Source organism: Lepidochelys kempii, chromosome 7 (assembly GCF_965140285.1).
Source record: "Lepidochelys kempii isolate rLepKem1 chromosome 7, rLepKem1.hap1, whole genome shotgun sequence".
Taxonomy (NCBI): domain Eukaryota; kingdom Metazoa; phylum Chordata; order Testudines; family Cheloniidae; genus Lepidochelys; species Lepidochelys kempii.
In genome coordinates this window covers 121,456,057-121,478,620 of record NC_136386.1, presented here as the reverse complement: position 1 = coordinate 121,478,620, position 22,564 = coordinate 121,456,057, and the positions used below count along the sequence as shown (strand labels likewise).

The 22,564-nt window shown below is 47.3% G+C and overlaps 1 protein-coding gene across 3 annotated transcripts in view; it reads left to right on the top strand.

Moving 5' to 3' along the window:
* CNNM2 (cyclin and CBS domain divalent metal cation transport mediator 2) overlaps positions 1 to 10,473 on the top strand; it is a 188,229-nt gene extending 177,756 nt beyond the window's left edge. For 2 of the 3 annotated variants that reach the window (XM_073354484.2, XM_073354482.2), the window contains one exon: positions 1,233 to 10,473. In XM_073354484.2, coding sequence (XP_073210585.1) covers positions 1,233 to 1,442 — 210 coding nt within the window. In that variant the 3' untranslated portion in view covers positions 1,443 to 10,473. The remainder of the gene's footprint in view (positions 1 to 1,232) is intronic. The other variant, XR_012160090.2, reaches the window with a different exon arrangement.
* Positions 10,474 to 22,564: the final 12,091 nt, after the last annotated feature.

Sequence of the window (22,564 nt, the reverse complement as noted above, 5' to 3'; positions counted from 1 at the left end):
ACTGAGTCTTACAGACTTACATTAATAAGGGTTTAAAACTGGCCAGGGTGAATTGAGAGTTCACTGTCAGTGTTACAGGCCCTTGTTACACACTGCAATGGCCAATTAGTTTTTTGTATTGAGAGGCAACCCAAGTTTATGTTGCACCCGCATGCCTTGAAATTGCTCTGAGAGATACGATCCTAGTGAGGGAGAAGCAGAACTCCTTTCCCACCTCCTTCATTTTCCCAACCCACATGTCGGTCTGTTGTTGCTGCTCAGAAGTTGGGGTCATCTTACATGTACATCATTTCAGACAGCGATATGCTGATATAACTGGGAAGGTGAATCCAATGCAGTGCAAGGGGTTTGCTCACTGTTTTCAGGAAGGAGTTCCCCATTTCCCCATGTATAGCATGGCACTACTATCGGGTATAGTGTGAAATTAGTGGGTTTTCTTTCCTCTGGAGCGTCAGGTACCAGGAAAAGGTATTGAAATATTTGACTTATATGCTACTCCAGTATAGCAAACCCCAAAAAGCTGGCTAACCTAAGATACTTTTCAAATGGCTAATGCTTTGAGCAGGGGGTTGGACTAGACGACCTCCTGAGGTCCCTTCCAACCCTGATATTCTATGATCTATGTTGGCCCTATGTAGAGCTCAGATTTTACTCAGGCAAATACCCATTGGAATCAGAGCAAGGACTTCAGGATTTGGCCCACGCTGCATGTGAGACCATGAATTGCTGAACTGTGTCAGAATTGCAACACTTGTTTGACTCCCTTCCTACAGAGGGCTCTAAGAATCTGATCCCAAGCGCATTGACTTCAATGGGCTTTGGATGAGGCCCTAAAAATTTGCATCACAACATCAATGGCTTTTAGCTAGGAGTAACTGGAAGTCTCTTGGGCCTCTTGAGAGTGAGACAAATCCATGCATCACAACACTGAGACAGGATAGAACCACGTGGCAACATTATCATCACAATGTTGTGTCACGTTGAACTGTCACCACATCATGATATTAAGTTAGGATTCTCTGTTATCCTGCTAGGCTTGCAGAACTCAGCCTTGTCTTATAGAAAGTGGGACGATCCCATGAAAAACAGGGCTGAAAGGAGAATTTGGCAAGAGGAGAGAGTTTATGTTCATAGTGTGTCCTGTAGGACACCAGCATTAGAAACCAAAGTGTTATTGTGTCTTTTTTGTGTGTGTGTTTCCCACCCCCACCCCCCTTGTTTGCATGAAATAGATCTCAAGACAGCAGTACCAAAATGCCCTGATGGCATCCCGGATGGACAAGACACCTCAGTCCTCGGACAGTGAAAACACTAAAATCGAACTGACTCTTACGGAGCTACATGATGGTTTGCCGGATGAGACGGCAAACCTGCTGAATGAACAGAACTGCGTGACACACAACAAGTCCAATCACAGTATGCACAGCGAAGGCTCCATCTAGGAGCTAACAATCTGCATCCTTTCCCACCCATCACTTCAGCAGGACCAGTCCTTGCTCCTTCTTGACTGCAAACGCTCTTAGTATGTGCTTGCAATGCTGTGCTGCATCCAGTGTTCTGAGACCAAAGACTTAGCGCCCTTGCTGGGAACAGAAGAGGAAGAAACGAGAACACAGCAAGACAAAAACCAAACAAACCTTGGGCATGTTGAGTGCCCCTTGGAGAACGATGGAATTCTTCCTCGCAAAGTAGAATCGTGTTTATTTTTTCAGCCGTATCTTTGATCCTCATTGGTTTTCCCTCCTTCCTAGATGCGCGCAAAGAAGTTTTTAAAACTGCTCTGATTATTTTTTCAAGAGAGATCATGTTTTTAAAAAGAATTTTGCAGAGTTTTAAATTGTTGCTGTCCCTCCCCTTCCCCAAATAGGCTCTGTTGTGACTTTGTGAATCAGCTCCAGTGTCATAGACCTGTTTCCACCCCTCCTTTTGGTCCTGTCTGTTGCCCTGTTGTTAAAACAGCAACTGGTACCCATATGTATATGTGTCCTGAGAACAAAGAATGGATGAGATTTCAAGGAACTTGGGGCTTAGCAGTATGGAAGTTTGGGGGAATGGGCATTATTTTCTCCCCAGTTGAGTTTCAGGGAAGGGGTGGTTATTTTGGTTGCATGCGTTCATAATATCTGAAATTTCAGACGGTTCCTTGTAAAACAAACAAAAAGATTGTTACATTTACAGTTTTGTAACCTCCACAGATGTTGTGTGTTTTGAATATGAAGGTGGGTTTTTAATCGACATAACTGCAGTCTCATCAAATTACAGACTGGGATAAATTTCCCTAGTAGTGTACTGGGCAATTTTTGTCCCCCTGGGATTTGCATTAATGTTACTGGGAATCACATGGTCAATTTCCCTGCCTCCCCTGCTGTACTGAAAGCGTGCACCCCAAAATGTCCAATCTCAAATTCTAACATACTGAAGTAGTCTGAGTGCCCTTCTCTTTACCCAAAGCATATTTGCAGGGCATATTAAATAACTGGGAAAGAATTCAGGACGAACCATTCCCCCAGAATTGTTGTTTGTGTTAAGACAAAAGATGCTGCTACAACAATGTCCAAAGCAAATCCTCCAGGTGGATCCTGAACCTTTGCCATTGCAAGATGGATTTCATGGTGGAGTCAGGGCCTTTCTGATCTCCCCAAAGACTGACCAAGAACTTCCACTACAAGCTGGATCTGTGGAGGGAGTTTGAGGGAGCATATTGCACTTCAGGGATTGGAGAGGTTAGTCTCCAGGCAATTCCCCTATTTCTGAGGAGCTGCTGGATTTTCTTCCCTCTTCCCTTTTATCTGTTGTTCTTCTAGCTGTCCACAGTAGCGTCCTCCATGACTGCCATCAGTGCCACTCCACCTGCCCATCCCAGGCATCCTGGAGCCTGGCCTCAGAGTGGAGGGGAAGCACGTTCATTGGGAGTTCACTGTGTTGTATATTGTAAACCCCCAAAATGCAGAGTCTGTCAGTGAACAAATGCTACATGGTGGTTCCTCTGTTGACTTTCAGTCTGCACTGCTCCAAGAACGTCCCGTGGCCTGATTGTCATGGACCATTTTCTTCCTTTATGCTCACGTAAGCTTTACCGGACTCTGAGCTTAAAAGCAAAGCCCAGTTGTGGAATCCTTGGTGTCAGAGCTGCCTCCCCCGTCCCTTAGTCCAGGTGGGAAGCACCTTCTCTGTGGTTACGAGACAAGTTACGTCTGTGCAAACACGTTCTGAAAGGTGCAGTATTTCATGCAGCAACTCCTTGCGGGAAGCCAGAGTGTGTTGCTGCTACATGGGAGTCTGTCCCATTTGCTTTAGGCCTTAAGAAGAATTTTGCTGTTTACTCTGAGAAGGGACCACAGACGGGTCCTCTGTGCCCCTCAAGGAGAGATGGCATGGGGAGAGGCAGTTCCTGGCCCCTTTCACAGAAGGCACTCCAGCCCTTTTGAGGGCAGTTAATAAAGTTCCCCACGGGGGCATGGTAGTTCCATGCATGGTATTTAACATGTGGAATCGTCAGACTGGGAAATTCGGCCCTGAAACTTAACTCCCTCATTTTTTAACCTTGTACTTTAAAAAAATGCTCCTGCTTTTTCCTTTTAAACTGTGTGCCTGTTGTTTCCTTCAGCATTTTCTGGCCCACCCGTTGGCTCTGGTACAGCGCTGCAAGAGAACTGCGGCCACCTGTGGACGTATGTGCCACACATGCCTCAGATGGAGCTGGCAACTCAAGGGTTATTTACAGCACCTAATTGTCTAGCCCCAGCAGCCCCCCATTTAGCTGTCTCAAGGAGGACTGCTAACGTTGCACCTTTTCTGCCAGAGCAGAGTGATGAAATGTTATGACGTTAATCCCCATAAAGGGAGTGATCTGTTTCCTTGCACTGGTCCCTTTTATTTAAGCTGCCTTTGTGCCCTAATGTTCCTACTTGTGAACCATTGTTGAAAGCGATGCAGAGCCTGGTAACCCTGGGACGCAGTATGCCTAGTCTCAGACCTGCTGGAAATGTTCTGCCGGGGAGATTTCTAATTTGACTGGATTTCTGGCTTTCATGCTGTGTTGTGGCTTTTTTGAAAATATTTGTTCTCCTGTAACACAAACCACAAAAGCCATGTCATCCCAAAGGCGAGTAACTCCTGTCTCTGTCCGTGGGTTGCCAGTCCAAACTCTCCAGGCTGGTTTTACATAACTTTCCTCATCACTCTTCCAAATTTGGTAAGAGAAGGTGAAGAAACTTTCATAAAGCTAGTTGGTCACAGGTGTGATTTTTATGGAAAATGGACATCCTCTCTAGGGGGACAGGAGCTCCCACGAATTGGCTTCAGGGACAAGGCATGCTGTCTTTCCATAGACTGGCTTCCTTGAAAAAATCCAGTCTCTCTGCTGTAAGAGTACATGGGGCTGTTGAAATGCGAAGAGGGACACAGTAGAGATGGGCTTCCGAGGGAAATGGCTAGCAGGCCGTGTGGCAGGTACCAATGCAAGCAGAGGGAAGACAAGCCCAACTCAAGAACCAGTCTTAGTTTTTGAACCCGTGTTTGCAAAAATAGTGTTCCGTCTATTACTGCTGCAGTGGAAATCCCCAGGCTTCCAAGAGCTCCTCCTGTGCCGTAAGCTTCTACCCAGAGCAGACATAGCATTGTGTGAGTCTCCGCTTGGCTGTCCAAATTCAGGGGAGCTCAGGTTCTGGATGCTGCGGTACAGTGCCATGCACACCCAAAGCAGAGCTGTCAATCAGTCACTGTCATGAAACAAGACACCAGCTGAAAGCTTTGGGAACCGTTGGACTTGATTTCAGTCCTTGTCCTTTTGCAAGGCTTTGATTTGTAGAAAGGATACGGTATCTTTCAACATTGGCTTCTGTGGCCTGTATTGTTTCCCTCTTCCACCTGCATCGAAGTGCAACACGAAGTGCAGAATCCAGCCTGTTAGCTGGTGGTCTCTGGGAGGCAGGAAGGCATGCCTCCAGTTTCTTATGTCAATACAGTTTTTGCACAAAAGTTCTTTGAAGTGAGGTTTTCCACACTAATATCTTAAATGCACAACTGTGAATTAATTTTTACACTCCTGTTGGTTGAATCCTGTTTGAATGAAATGAACCTGAATCTGTTGTAACCATGATTTTTAATTCTGTGTATTGCCAAATCTTTGTAAAGAGGAAAGGAATATTCTTGCTTTATAATGACAATCTCTCGCTCCAAACAAGGCTGACTCTGGTGACATGGAGATCATATGAAGCACATGAGCTCTGAGTGTGGAGGTGGATTTAGCATATAACCTTTCTCTTCTGCAGACCCTAATCACAGGTGAGAGTTTGCAGGGCCCTCATCTGCTTCTTGTCTGTATCCCAAAATCCCTGCAAAGTGGGAAGCCTTTCCCCAAGGATTACTTGGGACTGGGTTATAGCAGAGAATGAAGGCCAGGATTGAGGTACATTGGCAGAGGTGTGGGATAGCCCAGGATTGGCATAGCCAGTGCAGCCTGGGATTGATGTGCGTTGTCAAAGCTGAGTGGGGGGGACCCAGGATTGCATAGCAGGGGGTGCTATAGATCAGGGTTGAGATGCATCAGTAAAGCTCGAAGGGGCAGGCTTACACAGTACTTCCCTGCCTTGGTTGTTGCTTTCGTTCCCATACAATTCTCTCTCCAACTTCTCCCAGACCATTTTGTCACTGTTCCTATACTGAGCTCCGTGTGGTGTCCTGTATTGTTTCCATATGTGGCAGTCAAAGTCTAACCTGGCGCCAGATTTAGCAGTGTGGTGGTAATGCCATACACACACACTTCCTCCTGACTCATATTCCTGTTAATGTTCCCTTGGCGTTCACCTCTCCTGGGGAGAAAGATGACTGGGGAGAAGGCATGTGGGAAGGGGAAAAAGTGAGTGGCACCTGGGAGACCCGCTAATATCTCCCCATTGCTGCTCCTAACCCCTCAATGGGCAGGCATTTAAACAGGCTGGGATTTGGCCTTGGAGAAGGTGATGCAGGGAGCTGCTGTTGTGTTCTGTTTGAAAGCGGCTCAAAGGAAAAAGGAGTGGCTGATTGGACAGCACCAGTGCTCCGCCCCCTTTGGGTGCAGTGGTGCTTCACGTGATCTCTGTGGAGCTCCGCCACAAGGGAGTTGTTTGTGAGTGGCAGATGGCAGCATTGTCTTCTCGCTAGCATCCCAGGTAAGGATGACAGAGGGGGTGACCAAGTTCTCCAGGACCTGCTGGGAAATGCATCTTCCTCGTGCTGATATAGAATAGACACACAGATCATTCCCATGTGATATACGTACCATATGTGATAGGATATTGAATACACAAATCATTGGTTTAAAACTAGTACCTGTGTACCAGTTGTTACGTTATCCAGTGTCTGGATTAGTTTAGAACTAGCAAACTTGGGGAGGGGTGGGTGTTACCATTACAGTATCTTTGTTAACATTATAACTTGAGACTTTATACTGAAGGTGTCTGACTGGCATTAATATGTTGTATAGAAATGTGTATATTGTAGACTTTGATGCCATACCTGGGGTATGCTCAATAGCACTGTGGACTTGCTGTACCTCATGCTGCTTTGGCTTTGTGTGTGGTGTTCTTTTTTTAGGCTGTCCATCCTGTGGCTTCAAAAGGATCTAAAGAAGTACTTGACCCTTGGATTGAAAGAACAATAGGGGGTTGGCCTCTTCTGACAGGGAAATAATCATCTTGATGAGGGATGCCAAAGGCCAGGTGGTTTATCCTGGCTGAATTATTGCAGAAAGTAACCCTCATCCTGGTTCTGACTAGGGGGCAAAGCGAGCCCGTGTGTGGGAGATCTTAAATGAGTAACTAGCGGAGCTGCTATGCTGTGTGTCTGCGCATTAGTCCCAGTGCACCTCCCTTTGTGGTCTCCCTGGGGAGAGTTGCTTCTGAAGTGTTGCTACCCCAACGGCACGCCGACATGATGCGGCAGCTGACATATAGCAAGTGAGGACTGGCACTGAGAAGCCTAAGAGCAAAACCTAGGCTTGCCACCCCCTCCAAATTATTATCAGGGTTTCGTCTCCTTGTCCTGCTCTGCCCCTCTCCTCCAGAAGGCCACTCTTCATGTTCTGATTAATCTCTCCACCTTTTGCTTCCCTACAGTGTTAGCTGCCCACACCATGAGGGCATGTTCAGCACGAGGCGCATTATGGCAATGGTACTTCCCTCTCCTAAATAGCACAGGTTAGATTTTCAGTTTGGATTTCATGTGTTTATTGCTTTTCTACATTAACACCTGGGAAACTGGGCTGGGGTGGCTAGAGCATACCTTAGGAGAGAAGGGGGAAGACCTCGGTAATGCAGGAAATCCCAGCTTCTTTCCTCCTGAGCTGGGGAAGGTGAATGTAGGAGGCATGGAAATAAAATGATGCAGTCAGCCTCTTGCCCAGTGAAGAAGCCTGGTTTGAGATGTTTAATTGTCGTTAGCACTGACTTCTGGTGCACGTGTGAGACACATTAGATGTCGTCTGAACACCTAGTTTCTGTGAGTCACATGGAGCCCTCTCTTCCGTCCTACCCACCCCCATTCACATGCTGCTTTAAAGTCTCACCTATGGATGGGATCAAACCCTTAGAAACCTACAGTGTGTGTATATTAGTGGATTAAATTCCATTGCCTGGTTTTGTTCTTGTCATATCTTCATCTGCAAGCCAAGATGACTGTTAATTAGTCATGTTTGCGTCCCTCAGGTCTGATTCCATTATAATATTTCTTCACATTGAGATAAGATTCTTGGGATTTCTGACTCACCTTCCCCACCCCAAACCTATTGTTGGTGATTTCTCCTGAGACTTCTACCTTTGAACAGGGCTGGCGGCTGGAATCCTGCAGAGTAAAGTGCCTTCCCAGCTGCCGTGAAAATGCTATTAAGAAAATCTAATTCCATTTTAGACACGTGCTTGCTGTTGAGTCAATCTTTTTCCTCTTCTCTAAATGATTTGGAGGGTTATGAAGAGAACCTGTCTGTTGCAGTGTGGTGGTTGAGATTTTATAGACACTAGTAATGGAAAGTCAGAGCCATAACATCAGCAACAGCAAAGAGTCTACATGAACGAAATCTGAGATTGTAAGCTGCTGTGACGCTCAAGAAGTTACTGGGATGTGCTGGTATCTCTAGAGGTCTCTGTCCTTTGTAAGGCAGTGTTTGGACATAGGGCAAGTGGAATCTGGTTGACGAGCAGCATTTGGTTGATTTGCTCCTCTTGGAGCAAAAATTTGGTTTCTTCTGTGCTGCAGATCTCAAGTGCCCCATTCTGTGCAGAAGTGTGTCAGCACGCGGGGCACGTTCTGAATCTGGAGTGAGTGCAGAACCCAGGTAGATGGGTAACCAGGTAACCTGGGTTTTACACCTGTCACTGAAAGTGTAGATACTTGCATTAATGCCTTCTGGGCCCATCCATAGGTTAGTGCCTCCATCACTAAGAAGTTAATTAGGTTTGTGAGCCCGTGTTCACAAAGGCAACAGACATGTGGTAGCTCGATAATCTCCAACACAGTTCCTACTTGCTAGGGTCCATGTTCCATGGTTGGGCTGGGAAGTTTTTCGTTGCCGGAGTCTTGCTTAGCTAATGCATTCTGTCATTCTGGATAATAGTCTCTTGGTATGTGGATGCAACATTCTGACACTGCTGCTGCTCTGACTGTGTCTAGTTCCCTGCCATCCTCCCACTGCTTTGGTTGAGTTAGGGGGAAGGAGAAGAAATGCTGCACGTCTAGCCACATGCAGTTGCAGAAGGCAGTAATTGACTGTACTGTTCTGATCCTCCACCCGTAATAACTGTGGCTATTAAAGAGGGAGGGGACATCACTCAAAGATTTGCTGTCTTAGCTTTGCTGCACACTCACATGGCGTTTGGATAGTGGGAAAATCTCAGGACCTGCCCCTCCGACACTAAAGGCACATCTCCGCAGCATTTTGGAGCCCATGGAAGCGATCCGCCCTGCCTGGGTTGATGGACTTAGGCGAGTGGGCCTTGTGCTAACACTCTAAAAATAGCCATGGTGGAGTTCAGGGTCTGAGCTCTAGCCCAAGCTGCAACTTCAAAGTGCTGTCTACACAGCTACTTTTAGAGTGCCACCAAGCCCAAGGCTGTTGTCCCAGGCTGGGAGGCTCGCTGCTGTAGGCTCCGAAACACTGTGCGGGTGTACCCTTCAAGTCCGATCCTGCATTTCCTGTCCTCAGAACTCCTGCTGATTTTAAAGGGCACAAGGATTGTAGGGTTGGGCCCTAGGGGGTGAACTGCAAAGCTTTTGTTTGCTCTTAACGCTACTTGAGATCCCAGATTAGTAACTAAATCAAGGTGCAGATGTGTCGATGCCAAATTAATTTAATCTGGAAGCCAAATTGTTGGCAAATATGCTCCTCTGTCACTTAACAGTCCAAGACCTCTGGTTCTACATTCAGCTGTCTCTCTGTAACAGCAGCTACATCACCTAATCCCTAAAATCAAGCCATTCCCCTACATTTAAACCTTACCTTTAAAACCTGTACGACTACGTATTGAAGTCTGTACAGTTTTTCTTTGACTTCTATTCGTAAAACTTTTCCTTTTTCTCCACCAAAAAGCTTTGAAGTTCACCTTTAAAATGTATGTTCACAACTGTTTAAACTTACACAATTGTCTTTAGATTATGCTGCTATTCCTAGGCCTTTTCACTATGTCTTATATTCCTTCATATGTGGTCTTCACTAATTGTATCATATTGTACATTACTCCATTTTTTATCAGAGATGTAGTATTCTGACTACAGTATTTCAAATTGTGTACATAAACCTGAATAAGCACAAATGAAATCCATGAACGAAGTGTATACGTTTCATAAACCGATTGTCGTACGAATGAATGTTATAATTATTCCAATTGTGTTGTAGATTTCCAATCTCTCCTATTTATTTTGTACCTGATTTATTTGTATATTTTGTGATTTTGTTTAAAAACATTTTGTTTATTTCTGCTCTTTTTAGATAAATGATGATTTTTCTGTTGAACATTCCAATTTATGCATTTTCCCTTTTCCATGTTTCATCTTTATTTTATTTAAAGGACAGATTGATAATTTCCTCCTCATGAGAAGGAATCCAGTGATGGCAGCAGATCAGGGTTCCTTGTTGATCACAGATCATGATGAATACTTCCCCAGCTTGTTGCTGCCCTCTTACGTTGCCAAGAGTGTCAGAGAGCCTGATCTCACTCCCATTGAAGTCAGTCTTGCCACTGGCTTTTGTGGGACTGGATGGGGCCCAGAGCTATATATGTTAGGGACAAAAAAGACTCCCACTAGTCCATTCCTGTCTGTCAGAACATTGAGGAGTTGACGGCACTGAACACAGGCTGACTAGCTCCTGGTGGAATGTTCCATCAGGACACTTCTAGCAGGAGTCTCCTTTTTCTTCCTCTAGTAAAATCCCTTCTTTACGCCCTTTTCTTCCAATATCACAGATTTGTTTGCCATTAAATAGAAGTGATGTGTAATGTGTCCCTTGTACTGTGTTTATTGTAGGCTGTGCATTAATGTCATCTGGAAAGCCAGCCGAGGGACTTGGGATGGGTTGCACAGCTGCTCAGTCAGATGTGTGTATGTAAAGTAATGAATTACCATGTTACTTTCCTGTTACACCTCACAGACTTCATTCACGTTATCTCTACCTAGGTTGCAGAATGAGGTTTGATGGTAGAATTCCACAGAAGCTTCAGCTGTGTAAACCCAGGTCTCGAGTTGCGGTAGATGGTGCATGTGGGTACTGTCCCTGCCCACACTCCAACTCTCTTTCCAGACTGCTCTGCTCTGAAAATGGCTTTTACTTGGACTCTGTTTGCTGAAGAAGGTGACATTTGTTTGGCTTCTTCTCTGGAGCCATCATACTGATTTATCAGACGATGTCCAGGTGAAAGTTGGCCCACGCCAGTCTCTCTCCCAGCTTTGGTGTTTGCTCTTGGTGAGTGCTAATATTTGTGACTTGTTCTCATGCCTCTCATCTCCTTGTGCCCCACACCCCAAATCATTTAGCCAAGTTCTACTATTTAGGGCTGTCCCTCTTACCTCCCAGGAGCATTTTTTTTTTAATAACATCAAAATAAAACTGACCAGGACAGAAATTCTCAATCAGCCCCATTTGGATTGTCTTCTCTTTAGTGGAGGCTGTTTTAATTCTCTGAGGGCAATATCCCTCACCTGCTTGTGGGCTACTGAACTGGAAGGAGTGTAACCCTGCCCCGGAGTTGCTTTTACTGTTTTTCAGTGCACTGAATTGTCAGTCCATCCCTAAGCATTATCTTGATGATGTGCGTCCATTCTTCTCTTCGGATATCGCTGCGTTACTTCTCACCCTCCCTCCCCCTTGGCACTGCAACTGATGGTATCAAAATCATCCGCGGAGTTTCTATGGTTTAAACAAGCAGGCTTGTGTTGCAGGGCCTGGAATTGGTTTCTGGTAACTGTCATTTTATACTCTAGAAAAGGAATGACTTTAATAGCCATGAGTTACAATTAAACCCCAGTGGAAAAGCCAGCTGACTGTTGCTTAATGGCTGCTAAACGCAGTTCGGCTGGTTTCAGAACTTCCTTTCTCCATTGGTCTTCATAACCGATAGGCCTTCCATTCCTTTGTGTGCCCCCATGCGTCACTTTCTGCTGAGCATGGGAGGACACTAATTGCCCCAAAGAGGGAACAAGCACAAGAACTTCTAAACAAAGGACTGCTTTGCATTCAGCTTTCTGCTCTGGTGAAACAGGGACTGGCCAGAATCATACATGCTCTGATTGTTAAGAGAAGGGTACTTTATCCGGAACACGGGGTGACAACCAGTTGTTGGCTTTTAATCAAGGGGCTTTTCATGACAGTCAAACGCACAGGAGCCAGACTGTCTTGCAATGGCAGTGTTCAACTCACATCTACTAGTGGAGAAGTGGCATCCCCTAAGACAGCAGGTCTGTGGTTTCCAGCCATCTCTGTGAGCAGCATCTGGGTGGTGGAACAATTTGTGGCATAGACACTGGGGCCCAGGTCCACATAAAGGTACTTAGGCTCCTCACTTCCATTGATCTCAGTGGAAGTTAGGCGCTTAAATACACTTGTGGATCTGGGCCTGGGCTCCTAACACAGGTCAGCATCACCTTTTCTTTGTAGTGTAACAGCGGTATTGTAGTTTCCTTGTTCCTGGAAATGATTATGTTCTGAGAGCATCTCTGGTTACCCTCAACAGGGTCCAAAGAGCTTTGCTGGCTGTAGCCTTAATGGATCACGTATGTAGGTGTTGCTGTGGCTTGGAAGATGGCCACAGTCATTTTCGCACCCCCAGGAAAGTTTGCTTGGCAAATCTTGTTTCCAAGTATCCGTGGGGGAGGGAGACTTATATTGCGACATCACATTCTTCCCATGATGCCTGCATTGTAATGTCACTGAGTCAAAGCCTGGAAAGTCACACAGCTGTTTCAGGTTCTTGTCGCAGCTGTGTGCAGTAAAATGCTAACACACGAGCTTAGTCTAGACATTACTGTGGGCTGGAGCTGCAGGAAGTTCACTGTGGAGCCTACTGAGGAGCAAGCACCCAATTGAGTTATTTATAGCCAGCATTGTAGTGAAATGAAAACTGACAAATCTTCTGGGGGGGAACAATCCACTATTCCCCCCCAGAAGAGTCCAGCGAGAGAGTCCAGTGAAGGGCAACAAAAATGATTAGGGGACTGGAACACATGAGTTATGAGGAGAGGCTGAGGGAGCTGGGATTGTTTAGCCTGCAGAAGAGAAGAATGAGGGGGGATTTGATAGCTGCTTTCAACTACCTGAAAGGGGGTTCCAAAGAGGATGGCTCTAGACTGTTCTCAGTGGTAGCTGATGACAGAACGAGGAGTAATGGTCTCAAGTTGCAGTGGGGGAGGTTTAGATTGGATATTAGGAAAAACTTTTTCACTAAGAGGGTGGTGAAACACTGGAATGCGTTACCTAGGGAGGTGGTAGAATCTCCTTCCTTAGAGGTTTTTAAGGTCAGGCTTGACAAAGCCCTGGCTGGGATGATTTAACTGGGAATTGGTCCTGCTTTGAGCAGGGGGTTGGACTAGATGACCTTCTGGGGTCCCTTCCAACCCTGATATTCTATGATTCTATGATTCTATTGTTGGTTTTAAGTTAATCTGAATGCTCTTTCACCTGCAGTAAGGACATTGTCTCCCTTTTGTGTTTAGAGATGTTGTCTCCTCTGCCCTATAGCATCTGGCTTAATGCTAATGCTGCAGGATCGTGAGGTGGCTCTGGCATCCACAGTGGCCTCTGATTTGAATGGCCGCTTTGGGGCATCTTGCTACAGTCTCCCCTATGTGTGTCTTGAGTTTGTCTGGAGGCAGTGATCGTGGCACCAGCAAGAGGTGTAGTTTTGAAGGAGAGAATTGAAGTATCAGCTGCCCCGTTGTCATAAAACCAAAGATGGCAGAAACCTATCAGGGGCTTGTTCTTTATTGGTCATGGAATATGAATATTCTGGATCCTCACCTGTGCTTTGGGAGGCCCTGCTTCAATGCATATTCAATGCTGCTTAATAGTTTTGTGGAGCTAAGATACCCTAGTTACACATGTTAGAGGCCACAGACTGTGGCAGAGGGGTTCCTGGCCCATGTGCAGTAGTTCCCACCCAATGGTAGCTGAGAGAGAGAGGACTATTTCCCTTTGCAGTGTTAATGTCTGCAATGTTAATGTTGAGTTTTGAACAGTGCCCACTGTAGCATTCATATGTATCAGGAGAAATGTTCCCACTCTGGCTGTGGGGAGATGGGAGAGACCATGTTCAGGGCATCTTGACCCTATCGGGCTGTAGTTCATGTCCATTCCTTAGGGGCCTGTTCGTGTTCCTGCAGCACATCACACCAGCCATCAGATCGCCCTCCTGGGGAAAGCTGTTCATCTGCTTTTCTGGCTGACCCCTGCCCAGGCTCTGGACTTGAGCTGTGGCAAGGCCCGCTTTCAAAAGTAGGATCTATCAACTCCAGCCCAGCTTCATCACAGGAAATTCTAGCGAATGCTTTTCAGGCAAGAATTCAATCTTGCATCTTAATCTCCGAACAAGGCCAGAGCGAGGGGAGTTTGGAATAGACAGATGCATGTCCCGGGAGCTAGTCGACGTGGGAGAGGGTTGACATGCTAAGGCAAGAGTTGGGCTTGCTGCTGGAATGCCAAACTGCATCAAGCAAACAAGGGCTTGAAGAGCAAGAGTAAAGAGTTGCTCGTTTCCTGGGTTTATGAAAAGCTTCTGGAGCCAGCTTGGAACTTTATGGCATGTGCAGGAGCAGAGCAGAACTTCTTGTGGCACGGGGAGGGATCTGCACTGCAGTAACTTTGTGGGTGTTCATCTGACTCTTCCTGCCACTTTCCCAGCAGCAAGTTAGGGTCAAATAGTTTCCATAACTCCAGCTCCTAGAGGAGGCTTCTCCGCATCACATAGTCATAAATAGCCAGTTGTTTGGAAGTAGGCTATTTGTGGAGAGCATTTTGAAAGGCAGAATATTTTAAGCTGTTCCATCATCCCCAGGAAAACTTAAGGGACTCTCAATCTGCTGAGCTAAAGCTTAAAAAATTCAAATGTCTAAACTTGGAGAACAACTTTTAAACATAGTAAATCCTGCCGTGGCCTCATCTTGAAAGGGCCAGTGAGCTTTCGAGTCCTTCTTGTAAACCCTTCATTTTTTGTAATAACCTCTTCGAGCTTGGGAATTACTGGATCTGTCAGAGTGGGGTACAAGGAAGAGCCCCTCCCAGACTTCTCCTGATTCCCACAGCAACTGGGAAAGGACTGTTAGGAGTCTTGATGGGTCTAAGCTACACAGGCCCAAAACCCAAAGGGGAGCGATGCAAGCTCCATAGTTTTTGTTAGACCTATTCTGCAGCTACAGACCAGCCCCAAAGTCAGATCTGGTCCAACTTCTACCCTGGTGCGAGTGTTAAGGTTTCACTTAAGGTCATGTTAAGGGACAAGGTGAAAATAAGCTCACTTCAGTTCAGTGGCGATTTGGGTACGTTCCCCATATGGCGTGCCTGTTTCTTTCCTCCAACTCTGTATACGGAGTTGGAGGAAAGAAATCTTGGTACCAAATCTCCCCAGGTGGCCTGCAGCCCCTGCTGCTCTGATCTCTCCAGGTGAATTTCTACTTGCGTCTTTGCCCCCGCAACCTTGGGCTCAGCCCCAGATTTGATCTTGAGTCACTTTATACCCAAGAAATACCTGACAAAGTGAGACTTGAAGCTGCCACACAGGGTACGGAAGGGGGCTTGGCTTTGTTTAGTTGAATAGAAAAGCTGCTGGAACCCGTGACTGGACTGCAGTATTCCGGAAGCATCATTGCTTAGTAACTGCAGGTGCTGCAACATCTCCACCCCCAGCCTGCCATGCTGGAAATGCTCCATCCAAGCAGTTTGCAAAACCGCATCTGTGAAACTTGAACATAAGGAGTCTCCCTTCTCACTGCTCCTTTTCATGGGACAGATTGCGATTTCCCCTGTCCCAGCCTCGTGCCCCCTGAAACTAAGCTACCTTGTCAGTTTGTCCCGGCTTGATCAGTGGCAGCAACACGGCTCGGACTGTGTTTCTTCGCTCCTACTTCCTCTGCCGGCTGTGCAGCACAATTCACGGGACTTGCACCTGGGCTTCCTGTCAGTGTCGCCGTGAGACAGCAGCTGCTTTAAAAAGGAAACACTGTTCAAAATGCAGGGGCTACTCCCCACCCAAAACAATGCCACGGTGAATTGTACTGTTGCATTAACATCAGTCAGCTACTTAAATGGCCATTGGTGTCAGGTAGGTAAACAGGTGAGGAACCTGGAAATCATGCTGAACAAGGCCAAGATAATGGTGACATGAGCTGAGTGGGGTATGGGCCTGTCACTGAAATACAGAGCAAAACCTCCATTGCTTACAGCACTGTAGCTGTTTCAACCATTCTGCAAGGACCGTAGAGGCTAGAACATAGTCTCTCAACCCATGGGTCATGTCCCAAAATTTGGGGTGCCGGAATATGACAGAGTCATTCCAGCCAGGCTAAATTTGAAGTGTGGCACTGTGCCCCCATGTGCCAGGTTAAAGTGTCTCTCTCTCAAATTTGACCTGCCCAGCATCCCATGTGGGGGGCCAGTCAAACCTGAGCGTTACTGCAAACTTGGAGGTCGCAACACTGGAGCAGGGAGCTAAGCCCAGCCAGTGCCATGGGACAGGAGCCACCACTGGGGTATGCACGGGGTACTTATTTAGTATGTTAATGTGTCTAATATATAGCATGGGTAAGACATATTTAGTGAGGCTTTAAGTCTCTAAAGCCATTTACTGGGTGGCAACAGGCCCTCAAGTTTTGCAAATGGGTCTTGAGCCCAAAAATGATTGAGAACCATTGGCTAGAAAAGTGAGCCAAGAATTTGGGCTAAGCCCATTGTGTGAGCTAGGGAGTGTTCACACACGAATGCACACCTTGGATTTTTTTTTTTTTTAAAGCTATATGATTAGCCAGCCAGCGGTCCTAAAGAGAGTGTGAGTGTGATCAAGCATTGCTCTCGCCTATGAGATTTACGTTGAGAAGCAAAAGGAGTGGTGAGTAGGATGAAAATGTAAATATCTTTGGCTTTCCTTAGTGTAGTATGAAAAGGAGGGGGAGATGCTGTAGGTGCTGGAGAAATCCTACTGCACTACCTTTTGGCTTTACTAAGTGACCCTCGCTCCAGAATACACACAGCGCCACAGGTTAAACTTATCACAGTGAAGAGCCTCCTTTGAGACAGAAGCTGTTGAAAGATCAGCTGCTGTTTGGATTGGCCCCTCCAATCTGCTGCACGTGAAACCCTAATTCGGCGTGGGGTAGTAAAGTGCTGAAGCAGTGGGATATCATATCTTCTACACGATAGACTACTAGACAAACATCAGAGCAAGCAAGCCTAGATCCTCTAGGCCAGACACATGACCTATGGCATAGAAAGACAGAATAGTTTCTTCTCAAGTGACCATTCCAATACTGTCATTTCCCCAGCAGCCTGGTGGTTAACTCTGTGAGCTGTCTGAAGGCCATAATTCACTCACTCTCCACTTTATTACTCATGAACTGACCAGCTGGCTAGGCCCACTCTCCTGCATGGCCCAATGCATTGTAATATATCCTACCCCTCTCTTCCAAGACACCAGGTGTGGGTGCATAGGCTGTGACTTTCATAAGCCCTGAGCTGCCATACAGTGCCATATTCTGTCCTTCAAGAGACTTCTCGGTGTTCGGTATCTGCAGCCTCTTGGCAGGAGAGTTATAAATGAGAGATGGAAGAACTGGAGATGAAAGTGACTCTGGCTTAGAACAGGACCAGTGGAATTCCAGCAGGGGGCAGCACAAGCCAAAGAACCCACCCTAAGCCCTACACAGTGCGAAGTGGGAGGAGAGGGACCAAAACTGAAAGTCATCCATGTATGGTCAAAGAGGAAGCCAAGGGCAACTCTGCCAATAGTGAATGGAAGCCCCTGCCCCACGGTGAACGGGGCAGATGGAAAGGAGAGAGGAATGGTCAAACTGTTTTCAGGAGACCCCTCTTCCCACTGTGGCTGCTGGAGATGAATCTGGCCTAAACTCCTGTCCGCTGCAGCCTGTGGAAGGACAGGGCCAGCTAGTGTTAACAGAGCGATCTTGTGAACAGGGACACAGAGGCTGCTGGCAGCTATTCTGTCCTAGGACTCCGCCTACAAGCCATTTCTTTTCAGCAGAGGGATAGTGTCACTTCCCACCCCACTCAGCTATCCCAGCTCTTCCTCGTTCAATGAATTCGCACAGCCCCAGTGCTTGGGCAGTGGCAGCTACGCACCCCTCAGCCACATGCCTACGGCCAAAACCCAAACAACGCTCTTAAACTTCCATGCAGCCAATGTGAAGGGCAGGCTAAAGTCACTTGCTAAGCCCGTGGGCCTGTGACTGGATCTGGCAGCGGAGTGACTGATTCTTTATTAATGAGCTGGCTGTGGGGCTGAAGGGTGAGAGGCTGCCACATTCACTATAAAGAAAAGGAGGACTTGTGGCACCTTAGAGACTAACCCATTTATTTGTGCCACAAGTCCTCCTTTTCTTTTTGCGAATACAGACTAACACGGCTGTTACTCTGAAACACATTCACTAGCTGCTTCCTCGCATACTTCACCCCTGCTGGGGGGGCAATGTCTAAAGGTGAGAGAAGGGCAGTTACCACAGCTCAGGCAGGACTTGGCTTCTCTTCGACCATTGCTAGGGCGGGGGGTGGGCAGCGGTTTTTCTAAATAAAGTGCCTACCTGTGCTAATATCCCCTGACTTTTCAAGGGGCCATTGAACTGATGGTCTGAAACAAGGCTGAGCAAAGTCAGTGAGCAGGGAGGCGGGGATGACCTTTGTGCGGCTAAGACCGGTTTGGACAAAGAAAGTGCTCCGTGGGATGGCAGGGTCAGGGCACAAAGTGTGAGACGTGCAGCATGGGACCATGATCCAGCCATGGCACAAAGAGGGACCAACCCTGAAAAGCAGCTGGGCCATGTCTGTGCTTGCATGAGCAGGAACACTTTCTGTCCGGCCCGTCTCCTTCCCTCAACTCCTTTTTGGCTGGAAGACTGGCCACTAGATTCCAAGGCCAGACGGGACCATTGTGATCATCAGCTCTTACCTCCTGCATACCCCAGCCCATAGAACTGCCCCAAACTAATTCCTAGAGCAGCTCTTTTAGCAAAACAGCCAAGCTTGATTTACCAGGTGCCAGTGATGGCAAATCCACCTTGGTCCAAGGATTAATTACACCCTCTCTCAAAAATGGGTGCCTTGGCTCCCATCTGAATTGGTCTAGTTTCAACTTCCATTCATGGGATCACGCTGTACCATGTTCTGGTAGCGTGGGACCCCGTAGTAACTGCGTCGCTCCTTGCAAGCTGCAAGCAAGGGGTTTCTGTGCAAGAATTGCTTTGGCAAAGTAGCTGAATGAGCCTGGGGCCTCAGTTTTGACTTTCTGTTGTTATGAGTCCATACAATGGTGAGTAAATGCCTCAGTCAGGAAGTTACTTCAACAGGAAGAGCTGATGTTGTAGCAGGGCTGCTCTTGCTGCATCTGTTGGTTGAGCAAGATAAGGTCACCCCGGTCTGGGGAGAAGGGGAGTGGTGGCCTGTAGTACTTCTGCGGCTGCTTTGATTGCATCCTGAAGTGACCTGGGATGTATTTAGAAGGAATTTGGTGCTGTCTTAGTTTTGTCATCCTAATTTGCCTTTTTATCTGTGTGCTGAGGAGGAGGATGTAAATTATATGAGCGGGATTATACTGCTCTCTGCTGTGGATAGAATTGTACCTCTGCCTGGCCGTTCTGTGCCCCCGCCCGCCCCGGGAGCCATTGCCCCAGGAAGAGGAACAATTAACACAGGCTGCTCCAATTCCCTTGCGGCTCAAACCCCAACGGACCTGAGGTACCAGCGCCGTTACAGGCCTACGTTCAGAATGTTGAGCCTCAGACTCCCTGCTCAGCTGCTGCCGAGCCTGCCGCTCCGGTCCCTAACGTCCCCAGGGCTGCTAAGGGGCTGGCAGTGAGCATGCTCACAGCCACGCTGGTCTTAACAGCTGGGGCCTAGCCCCTGTTTTCAGAGTGTGGGTGCTGCCCAGAATACCCCTAGTTGCACTGGCTTCACTCCTGCCTTGTAACAACTCAGGGTTGGCACCCACCCCCCCCCCCCCCCGTTCACCTCCTTCCACTGCCTGCTGCGCAGGGCTTGAACGCTGGGCTCTTGCACACCGGGCCTTGGGGTATTCTTCAGCAGGTCTGTCCTGCTGTCGCTCCTGTTCCACTTGGCGTAAGGCTTTGAATCAGTGTGGGACTGACTAGCCCAACGCCTAGGGCGCTTACCAGGGAGGTGGGGAACGTGTGTTCAGGGCTGTTCCACAGGGTAGAGGTGGGACTTGAACCTGCATCTCCCCCCTGAGGGGTTAGTGTTCTAACCTGTTCTAACCTCTGGGCCAAGGGGAACGGCCACCTCCTGTCTGTCACAGAAGGGCTCAGGCACTACCGTTCCAAGAGCTGGTTCATGCCTGCGAATCCCAGGCAGAGCCAGCTGCCTCCCTCTGGCCTGGACATAGGCACCTAATTCTCTTGCAGGAGAGGGATTTGGACCACACCCACCCTTGGCCTTTCCTGTTGGCTAGGTGCGGTGGCACCTTCCTCAGCGTGCTGTGGAGCCCTTTCTTCGGTACCGAACTCTCTCCCTGCAGCACAGCGAGAGCTTTGACCAGTTTGCAGGGACAAAGGGTGGGAACACGATTCCCAATAGGGAAATCTAGTTGTTGTCTGGCACCCAAAGCAGGCACATAAAACAGCTGCACTAGGCATCTCGTTTGTACAGCTGACTTGAGAATAGCCAGGCCCTAGTTTATGGGCAGCTAAAGGAAGGCACCTGCTGTCATGGCAGCCAGTACAAACCACAGGGCAGGGCACCTAAAGTTAGGTGTTGAAACACTGAGCCTACATCCTCTTTGTGGATTTAGTCCTTGGCTCTTCCTGAGCTACAATAAATGAGAGTAACTCCTGGATGTCTTGCTCCTTTTCAGCTGGCTACAGGCTTGGCGTGCTCCTCAGAAAGGTCTGACAAGGAGAGAGGCTCATGCAGAAGTAGAGTCAGGGGGAAGCTTTTGTTAATCTGCTTCACAGCTGGTGGCCATGCTGCTTTCAGTGCTGGAACTGAACCAACAGTAATAGTGTTGTGTGACAGGGTCAGGCCAGATGGCTATAGGCAAGTGATCCTATTGGGATCCTGCCCACTGCTAAAGGACCTCCCCTTGCCTAAAGGGAGTGTCCACAAGACCTGGAAACCAAATAATTCTGTGGGACAACTAATGAAATAACAGGGACAGGAGTGAGGTCAAAGGGTCAAACAAAGGGAACCTGATGGGGCTCCTCAAAGGCATCAAGGGAGCCAGTGAACACCCCCCAGAGGAACGCTGCCTGGCTGTGTGAGCGGCTGGAGGATCGGAAATAGGCCCCACAGTCACAGGAGACCCCCATCAGCCAACCTCCTCTAGATGGCCATTTTAGCCAGGGCCAGGAGGTCCCATGACTTTGTGGGGCCACAGACAGGGAATGCACAGGTAAGAAGGTGAGGGGGAAAGTGCAACCAAAAACATAGCAGGATACCAACAGTAATGGTAGGAAGCAGGAAAATTCTAGTGGGGGTTTGTTTCACAACCTTCTTCTGTGAACAGACTCTTTAGGGTATAAGTTTATATATGCTCAATCGATAGGCGTGTGCATAGAAAACTCTTTAGGGGCACAGGGTGAGTTCTATCTACACTACTCGATCCAGTTGTACTTTTTACAGTTACTCAGTAGCTCCTAGAAAAGGAGGACTTGTGGCACCTTAGAGACTAACCAATTTATTTGAGCATAAGCTTTCGTGAGCTACAGCTCACTTCATCAGATGCATACTGTGGTAAGTTTAGAAGATTTTATTATATACACACAAAGCATGAAAAAATACCTCCTCCCACCCCACTCTCCTGCTGGTAATAGCTTATCTAAAGTGATCAATGTGTATGATAATCAAGTTGGGCCATTTCCAGCACAAATCCAGGTTTTCTCACCCCCCCTCCCAACTCACTCTCCTGCTGGTATCAGCAGGAGAGTGAGTTTGTGTGGGGGGGATGAGAAAACCTTATGCTCAAATAAATTGGTTAGTCTCTAAGGTGTCACAAGTCCTCCTTTTCTTTTTGAAAATACAGACTAACACGGCTGCTACTCTGAAACCTGTCAGTAGCTACTACTACTCTAGGAAGATTTCAGGGCTTGCTTGCAATGGAGTCTGGTCACGCAAAGAGAAAAAACCAGCATCAATAGGGTTTACATGAAAGAGGCTTCACGTTGCTCAATTTAAAGCAACTTGTATAGTTAAATGAACTGGTAATGTTATCATAAAAACCTCCAGAATATATGTTCTAGTGTTGCAGGGCTCAGCAATACAAATAATTACGAAACTTCGCCCCCTCCAGGAAATGTAGATGTTGCACTTCTCAAGGAGACTATCATTGAACTCCAAGGGCAGATCAGCTAATCTTGTGCAGTGATGTGATGATTCCTGAATCCAGAGTTCAAACAGCCTTTTTGCTTTCATTGAGGCTAAGTTTTGAATTCTGTTTCAGAAGAGGAAAAGAAAGCAGCAGGTAATCTGCACCGGTAGGATATTTATTTCCTATCAACGGGCAGGTGGCTGATTTGTTCTGAAGCCATATGGTATCATCCTCACTCCTACAAACCAAGACAAAACAGTGTCGGTACTAGGGCACTTGCCTCAGGAAAGGTTTAACTTGAAAATTTACCTAAAACACCTTTGATCTGTGCTACATTAAAATGTGGGTAAAATCCCCATCTCTGATGGCGCAATTGGGGAAAAACTCCCCTAACCCTGCCCCAGCTTTTCCAACCAAAACATTTATCCCCACCAAAACATCCCTGTTTTCCCTTAAATATCATGTGGCTTCAAGAGACACTGTGGGAGGTTCTGCACCAGCTCTGATGGCCCTTCCCTGGTATTAGACAAACACTGGGGAGTGTTTAGCAGTGGTGGTGGGAG